Source organism: Marmota marmota, unplaced genomic scaffold (genome assembly GCF_001458135.2).
Source record: "Marmota marmota marmota unplaced genomic scaffold, marMar, whole genome shotgun sequence".
Taxonomy (NCBI): Eukaryota; Metazoa; Chordata; class Mammalia; order Rodentia; family Sciuridae; genus Marmota; species Marmota marmota.
The window spans coordinates 7272687-7281914 of NW_026000020.1; the positions used below are offsets into that span (position 1 = coordinate 7272687).

A 9228-nucleotide genomic window follows, 5' to 3' on the forward strand; every position below is an offset into this window, starting at 1 on the left:
CCCCCCACTACATTTAAGGTAGATGTTCTGTTTAATTTTTGTACATACCGTTGAATAAATGTCGTCCTGGAAGTCACACCAGCTGAGGGTGGTGAAGCCAAAATGTCATTCCCTAAACCCAGAGCCACATGAAAGACAGCATGCTGGCAGGTGCTCAGTCCATTTCCTGTCTCCTAGGATACGGCCTCCGCTGCCACAGGGCCATCATTACCATCTGCCGGCTCATTGGCATCAAGGACATGTATGCCAAGGTCTCTGGGTCCGTCAACATGCTCAACCTCACCCGGGGCCTCTTCCATGGGCTCTCCCGCCAGGTAACCTTCCCTGGGGTTTGAGCAGGTCTGGCTGTGCTGCAGACCAAGGTGCTGAGGGTCTCCTAGGGGCTCTCACGGCCACCTGAGGATGTGGGCATTCTTTGCTGTGTGTGGCGTATCCCCTTAGTCAGACCCACCGAGAGCTTGCAATGGTCATGTGCACATGTGGATATGCAGCAGCAAATCCCGTCATCTAGAGCTGCAGTAACGCACCAGTAAAAAACGTGGAAAGAAAAAATTTTTAAAAAGGAGAGTTCATGGTAATTAACCAACAGATGGAGTTTTTGAAGTTATTTTTTGTTAAATATTTTTAGTTGTTGATGGGCCTTTATTTTATTTATTTGTATGTGGTGCTGAGAATCAAATCCAGTATCTCACACATGCTAGGCAAGCGTTCTACCACTGAGCCACAACCCCAGCCCGCCTGGGTGGTTTCTGAATAAGATGATACACATAATCGTTTTATGTACCTCTGTTTAAAATGTGAAAATTAAGCTGGGCATGGTGGCACACGCCTGTAATCCCAGTGATTTGGGAGACTAGGGCAGAAGGAACCCAATTTTGAGGTCAGCCTCAGCAACTTAGCAAGACCCTGTTTCAAAAAATATATATATATATATATGTGTATACATTTATATACTATGTATGTATAATTTATGTGTATATACATATCATTTTTATATCTGTATGTATATGTATATATTATTTATATATGTATATATAGATTTTTTTAAAAAAGGCTTTGAATAAAAGATCTTTTTGGAACAGCTTTTGTGCTGTTGGTTTTTAGCTAACATCCTTCAAAGCATTTCTAAATTCAGGCTCAGGAGGGTTAATTATTTAATTGTTTGGTGTGATGAAGCTGTTGGTTGCGTTTACCTTTCATGTTTCTTCCATGTGCTGTCGTTGTTTTCTCTTGGCATTTTGAAACTTCTCTTGTGGTCACTATTTATCATCTCTTCTAAAATGTCATCAGTTAGGACGAGTTGCATTTTTTAATGTGCCACTCAAAAAGGCAAAAATACCACTAATTTAGGTGAGATGCCTTTGATTATAAGATACCAATTTAAATTATTTTATTTTATTTATGAAACAGCCTATCTTTTTTTTTTTTTTTTTTTTGGTCCCAGGAATTGATCCCAGTGGCACTTAACCACTGAGCTACATCCGTAGCCCCTTTTTTAAAAAATATATATATTTTTTAGTTGTAGATGGACACAATATCTTTATTATTTATTATTTATGTGGTGCTGAGGATCAAACTTAGGGCCTCATGTTTGCAAGGCAAATGCTCTACCACTGAGCTACAACCCCAGCCCATCCCTAGCCCCCCCCCTTTTTTTAAATTTTGAAACAGGTTCTCACTAAGTTTTAGGGCCTTTGATAATTGTTAAAGCTGGTCTGGAACTTAGGACCCTCCTGCCTCAGCCTCCCAAGAGGCTGTGTTTACAGGCATGTGCCACCGTGCCTGATGAAACAGCTTCTTTTTTCCAATTTTGAACACTTAGAGAATTAGGGTAGTACAAGCGCCATAGTCTGGAAACATGAGGTTACACATATCAGATTTTTCAGGAACTATGAATAAACCATCCACTGGATGTATTTGCCTGTTTCCAGACTTCTGTGGCACCTGCTGCAGTGACCCCAGGGCTCTGCTGCCCAACCAGAGCTAGTCTTATTTCTCAGCATCACCTCACCGAGTTGTTTTGAACCAAATCTCAGGTGCCATTTTATTTCATTCATAAATATTTCAGTGTAATCTCTAAAGGATCCATTTACTTCTATGGTAGAGCGCTTGCTAGGAACACTTAAGGCCCAGGTTTGATCCCCAGCACTGGAAAAAAAAAAAAAATGTCATGGTACCCTTACCATTCCTAAATATCATGACTCAGTATTATCAAGTATTGAATCTGTTCATTCAAATCTATCCATTTGTCCAATTTAAAAACATTTTTTTACACAGTGTGATTCAATCCCGTTGATTTGATTCAATCCAGTTGAGAAGATGTCAGCACTTCTGAAGTTTCTCCTGTGTCTTTTAAGTCTCTCTTGGTCTGTCCCTCTCTTTTCCACACTTGCTGCTGTTGTGTTGAGGAAGTCAGGTGGTTTGTCCCATAGTGTTTCCAGGGTTGAGCACCCATGGGGTCCTTGATGTCCTTCCCCCCCCTGGACCTCCTGTGAGTTGGTTGTTAGATCTCAGGGCTCCATGAGGTTCAGGCTTGGTGCTTGGCCCAGCAGGCACGTGCTTAGGGAGTTTGGAAGGCGAGGCCTGGCGTACCCCAGTTTGGGGTGGAAAGGTGGGCTGAGGCGTCCCCCTGTGACAGCCACTGTGGTTTAACCATCCAGAATCAGCTGGCACTGCTCTTTCCCCCAAGTGCTCTGGTGGGTACTGCACCCCCACCCCACCCCACCCCCATCCCACCCCTGTGGTGGTGCCTCTCACTCCTATAGCCATAGGGACCCTCGGAGACCTAATTGCTGTTCTCACTTTGGTCTTGCCCAGGAAACCCACCAACAGCTGGCCGACAAGAAGGGTCTCCATGTGGTGGAATTCCGGGAGGAATGTGGCCCCCTGCCCATTGTGGTTGCCTCCCCCCGGGGGGCCTTGAGGAAGGATCCTGAGCCAGAAGAGGAGGTTCCTGACATCAGGCTGGACTGGGAAGAGGTGAAGGCTGCACAGGGAATGAAGCGCTCTATTTGGTCAGGTCTCAAGAGGGCCGCCACCTAATCTTCTCGCCACTGACCTTCCTGCCACCTGGCCCCCCCACTGCAACACCGTGCCTGCTGCCCTAGGCACCTGGGGACTCCCCCCTCACATCTTGCCATGTCACCTCTTTTTTTTTTTGAGGAAATTTCAACATTCTTTATTTACAAATAAATAATTCTAGTTTTGATTTATTGATCACATGATCTGTGCTAGGCAGTGTGACAGGGACGTTACACACAGACCTTGTTCAAGACTACTTTAAATACTTGCTAAAACCAACAAAAGTAAATGGAGCAGGGAGACAGGAAAAGACCCACCCAGGGGTAATGTGCACAGGGACGTGAAGGGCTGCGGTGGCTGTGCCCGACGCCCACTCGTGCTGGTCCATCTCTGGGAGGTGACCTCCCGCCCTGTCCCCCACAGCTGCACCCACCTCAAGCAGGGCCCAGGCTGCCCTGGTGGCAGGAAGTGCCTCGTTGTTCCGACTTGCACATCAAGTGCCAGCAGCGGGAACCTCTTGTCACACGCTTAACACCACTTGTGTGGTGTCTGGAGAAATGTCTCTTCACCTCTTTTTGCCCATTTGAAAAATTGGGTTCTTTGTGTTTTTATCATTGAGTTGTAACAACACTTTAGTATTGTGGACACAGGCCCCTGTAAGGGGTGTGACCCATCATGTTCCTCCTCCGTGGGGTGGATCATCATTTCCTGTTTCTTTGAATACTTTCTCTGTCCCCGTCCTCCTCCCATCCACTGCCGACACAGGTAGGCCCTTGTCACAGTCCCCCAGCCCGGCGCTTTCTCTGATTCAGATTGGGTGGTTCCCATTACTGTCCAGGATTAGTTCCTCTTTCCTCTCTCTTCTGCTCTCAGACCATCCACCCAGTATTTTTATTTTGGCTGTTGTATGTTCCAGTTCTAAATTTCCATTTGATTCTTCCTGATATCTTCTATTTCTTTGCCGAGACTTTCCAGTTTTTTGCTGTTTGGTGTTGTTTGTGATTTGCGCTGAAGCATTTCCACGATGGTTGTTCTGAATCCTTGTCATGTAGCTCCAACATCTGTGTCACCTCAGTGTTGGTTTCCGTTGTCCCCTGGGTAGAGGTGCACTTTCTGGGTTTTGGCATAATCAGTAGTGGTATCTCACACATTTTCCTTACTGTGTTCTAAAACCCTGGGGTTGATGTGGCTTTCCCAGTAGCCTCCTCTGCCACCCTGGTAGTGGAATGGTCACCTTGGGAACGTGACCATGACCACCAGCTGCAGAGGATGTGCAGGCCCTGCTGTGGTTTCCCCCAGGCCTCTGACTGCACCTGCAGGACCGGGAGAGAGCCACCCTGGCCTGGCGCTGCTGAGTTCTTCTGTGGCTTCATGGGGTGTGGGCAAGGCTGCGTTTGTTTTTCTTGCAATATTTGACTGGATGGAGGCAGTTATTGATTGAAAGTTTCTGTCTTGTTGGGTCACCCTCCCTCCAGTATCTAATAAAAAGATATTTTAGATGTGGGGAATGAAGCGATCCTGTGTACTACTAGAAAATGGGGCTGCAGGAGGGGTCACTCCCTCACGACCAGGTGCCTTCCCTGAGTTGAGGACATGGGTCTGGTAACTGAGGGCTGTCAAAGGTAACCAGAGTTGATCAGGTTTCTTTGACCAGCAAAAAAATGAGCAGGAAATAAAATAAAAGATTGAGTACAAAGAAGTGAGGATACAGAGCGCAGCAGATTTCCTATCCAAAAAAATGGAGACTAGGAGACGGTGGACCAACATGTTTAAGATACTGAAAGAAGGGGCTGGGGATGTGGCTCAAGCGGTAGCGCGCTCGCCTGGCATGCGTGCGGCCCGGGTTCGATCCTCAGCACCACATACAAACAAAGATGTTGTGTCCGACGAGAACTAAAATAAATATATATATATATAAAAAAAAAAAGATACTGAAAGAAAACAATGCCACCCTCAATTCTTTTTTTCTCTTTTCTTTGTTGGTATCAGGAATTGAACCCAGGGGTGCTTAATCACTGAGCCACATCCCTTGCCCCTTTTATTTTTTATTCAGAGGGTCTTGCTGAGTTGCCTAGGGCCTTGCTAAACTGCTGAGGCTGTCCTTGAACTTGGGATCCTCCTGCCTCAGCCTCCCGAGCTGCTGGGATTACAGGCATGCACCACCGCACCAGCCACCCTACAATTCTTCGACTGGTGACATTATTCAAAAACAAAGGCAAAATGAAGGATTTCCCAGAAATCATAAAATCAGAAAGAATCAGCAGACCTCTACCACAGGAGTCAGTAAGGGAAATTCTTCAAGCAGAAGAAAGATGGTTACAGGTAGAAACCTTGATTTGCACAAAGGAAAGAAGAACTTGAGGTGGTAACTAGGCAGGTGCACCTGCATGCTAGAAGGATTGCATGTACCTGTTTCCCCATGGTTTTACCATAATTAAGAGTGATTAAAGCAAAAATAATGCCAACATTTTTTTAACACATGTAGATGTGCAATGTTTATAACAACACAGAGACCAGGTAGGAGATGTGGAAATAAGTGGGTCACATGATTCTTGCACGTGAAGTAACAGGATCATTTGAAGGTGCACTGGTTAAGGTAAAGATGTGCACTAAAACCCTATTGTAAAGGAGTCACTAGAGTGACACAAAGCTGTAGCTATTAAGCCAACAAAGAGAATGAGGTGCAATCTTAAAAATAGCTCTTTGTGCTGGGTGCAGTGGCACACACCTGTAATCCTAGCTGCTCTGGAGGCTGTGCAGGAAGTTCGCAAGTTCAAGGCCAGCTCAGCAACTTAGCAGGACCCTGTCTCAGAAAGGGCTGGGCAGACATAAGATGCTCTTGATTTGTTGATCATACATATTGCTTTGATTAAAGTCCAAACATAACAAGTCTTTAGAGACATTTTGTATCAAATGAAAAACATTGTGCTTTTACAAGTTACTACGTAATATAGAAATTTAGTACAAAAAAGCAAAATGTACGGGCTGGGGCTCAGTGGCAGAATGCTTGCCTTGCACATGTGAGGCAGTAGGTTCAATCCTCAGCACCACATAAAAATAAACAAATAAAATAAAGGCATGCTGTCCATCTACAACTACCAAAAAAAAAAAAAAGTCTGGAGATGTGGCTCAGCGGTTAAGCACCCCTGGGTTCAATCCCCAGTATATAAAAAAAAAAGCAAAATGCAAAAAAAGTGTATGTATATAAAGCTAATAAAATTATCTGAGGAATGTAATGCTTGTTTATTTTGTGTGTGTCCTTGCAGCCTATTTTACATGTATGTATGACATGACATACATGTGTGTGTGTCTTTTATATATAAAAGAGACTGAAATGTCTATCCAGGCAGAATATGTGACCAGACCTGAGCCTGTGCAGGGAGTTTGGGTGACCATTAACTCTACACTGATCTGATGGACCACAAGTCATAATGTGTGTTATCTACACTTCAGTCAGCAACAGTAACAAATCTCCAAACATTAGTTTCCCTGCACACTCTGTGTTCATGATATTACAGTGCTGTAATACCCTTCTTTGTAATTGGCAGTTTTCCTTACACTTAGTTAATATAGTCTGACATTGATACAGTGACTACGGCTTTCTTTTCACTAGAGTTAGCATGGCATTTCTCTCTTCAATACTTTACTTTTAATCTCCGGCAGTCCCCTCTTAACCATGGTTTAGCTTTCCACAGTTTCATTTACTTATGGTCAAATGCAGTCCAAAAATATCAAGTGGAAAATTCCAGAAATAAAAAATTTCCTAAGCTTAAAATTATATATCATTCTGTATAATGCTGTGAAGTCTTGTGCTGTCCCTCCTGAGGTATGAATACCCTTTGTCCAGAGTATCAACAGTGTATATACTACCTGCCCATTATTCACTCTTGGTAGCCATCTTGGTTATCAGATGGGACTGTTGCAGTACCTCAGTGCTTACATTCACATACCCTTGATTTTACTTAATAGTCCCAAAGCATAAGAGGAGTGATGGTGGCATATTTATTGTAGTATATTATGGTTATTCTATTTAACTATTAGTAATCATTGTCATTCTCTTAATTCATAAATTAACTGTAAGTATGAAGACATAGGGGAAAAATCCAGGGTATATAGGGTTCAGTGCCATCTGCAGCTCAGGCATCCACTGGGGGTCTCGGGATGTATCCCTGGGTGGGGGGCACTACTGTATATTTCAAGTGGACTTCTAGACACCATACGGTTGGATCTTGTTTTCTGAACCCACTGATAACCTGTTAATTGGTACATTTAGGTCCTTGATGTATAATGTGATGATTGATCCAGTTGAATTAGTATCTGCTGTGCTTGGTACCGTTCTGTGTAATCGCCCTGGTTCTTTGTGCCTGTTTTTGTCTGTCACTTCTTTCCTGCCTTTTGATTCCATCTACTCTCATTTCTCAGCACACCAGTTATACTTCTTTTTAAAAACCTTTTTTAGTGGTTGCAATGTACACTGACAACTAACCCAGGTCCACTTTCAGATGACACTGCCGGGTCGAGACTGGCGTCAGTACCTCACAGCAACAAAGCTTTCCTGGTGCTCCTGCCACCGCATCATGCTGTCATCTCACATGTACGTATACAGTTCTCATCGGGGACACTTGTTAATTTTGTTTTGAACAAACATCCAAGAAAAATTAAGTTGTTTTTCTTTTTTATGTAAGTCTCTTTCCGGCCGGGATCATCGTCCTTGTCTTTAAAGGACTTCTTTTAGCATTTCTTGCCAGGCAGCTTCCTGGTGACACAGTCCCTCCCTGGTGTGTCTGAGAGTCTCTATTTCTCTTCACTTTGAAGGCTTGAGTTTTCAGGACATGGCTGTAGGTTGGGGGGCTTTCCCCTAACACTTCTAAGTGTTTTGCTCCGCGCTCTTCCTTGAATAGTTTCTGAGCAGTTGGATATAATGTGTCTCTGTTCCCAGAGTCAGGCTTCTTCCTCTGGCCCCTTTAAGGTGTGTGTGTTTGGTGGTGGTTCTGCTTTGGTGTTGGCTTGGCTTTCTCTTGGTGCTGCAGTTTGGATTCCCCGAGGCCAGGAGGGTTTCGTTTGTTGTTCCTTCTGCTTGGAGTTCTCTGAGCCACTTTGATTTGGTATTTTTTTAAATTTATTTTTTTATTGGTTGCTCAAAACTTTACAATGATCTTGACATATCATATATCATACATTTGATTCAAATGGGGTATGAATTCTTATTTTTACCACATGTACAAATTGCAGGGTCACATTGGTTATACTTCCACTTTATACATACTGCCATACTAGTGTCTGTTGTATTCTACTGCCTTTCCTATCCCCTTCCTATCCCCCTCCCCTCCCCTTCCCTCCCATCAACTCTCTCTACCCCATCTACTGTAACTCACCATCTCTAGCAACCAGAGAAATGCAAATTAAAACTACTCTAAGATAGCATCTCACTCCAGTAAGATTGGCAGCCATTATGAAGTCAAACAACAAGTGCTGGCGAGGATGTGGGGAAAAAGGTACACTTGTACATTGCTGGTGGGACTGCAAATTGGTGCGGCCAATTTGGAAAGCAGTATGGAGATTCCTGGGAAAGCTGGGAATGGAACCACCATTTGACCCAGCTATTCCCCTTCTCAGACTATTCCCCAAAGACCTAAAAAAGAGCATACTACAGGGACACTGCTACACCCATGTTCATAGCAGCACAATTCACAATAGCTAGACTGTGGAACCAACCCAGATGCCCGTCAATAGATGAATGGATTAAAAAAATGAAATGCACAATGGAATATTACTCAGCACTAAAAAAATAACAAAATCATGGCATTTGCAGGGAAATGGATGGGATTAGAGCAGATTATGCTAAGTAAAGTTAGCCAATCCCTAAAAAACACATGCCGAATGTCTTCTTTGATATAAGGAGGGCGACTCAAAACAGAGCAGGGAGGAAGAGCATGAGAAGAAGATTACCATTAAGCAGGGACGAGAGGTGGGAGAGAAGGGGAATTGCACGGAAGATGGAAGGAGACCCTAACTGTTATAGAAAATTACATATAAGAGGATGTGAGGGGGAAAGGGAAAAAACGGAGAGAGAGAAATGATTTGGTATTAATTTGGGAAGTTCTCTTTTCCTTCTTGGATTGCCATCTTGACATGACACCTCTTATCTTTGGTTCTTTTTCTCCCTCTCCCTCCCCCTCTCCCCCACCCCCTCATTCTCCCTCTCCC

At 43.9% G+C, this 9228-nt stretch overlaps 1 protein-coding gene across 1 annotated transcript in view; it reads left to right on the forward strand.

The window, feature by feature from the left end:
- The window catches only part of Mrps5 (mitochondrial ribosomal protein S5), a gene marked incomplete at its 5' end in the record, with an annotated part of 19946 nt that extends 15417 nt beyond the window's left edge, over window positions 1–4529 (forward strand). Inside the window, 2 exons of the mRNA XM_015499748.2 lie at window positions 178–314; window positions 2818–4529. Coding sequence (XP_015355234.1) covers window positions 178–314; window positions 2818–3042 — 362 coding nt within the window. The remainder of the gene's footprint in view (window positions 1–177; window positions 315–2817) is intronic.
- Between the last annotated feature and the right edge of the window lie 4699 nt (window positions 4530–9228).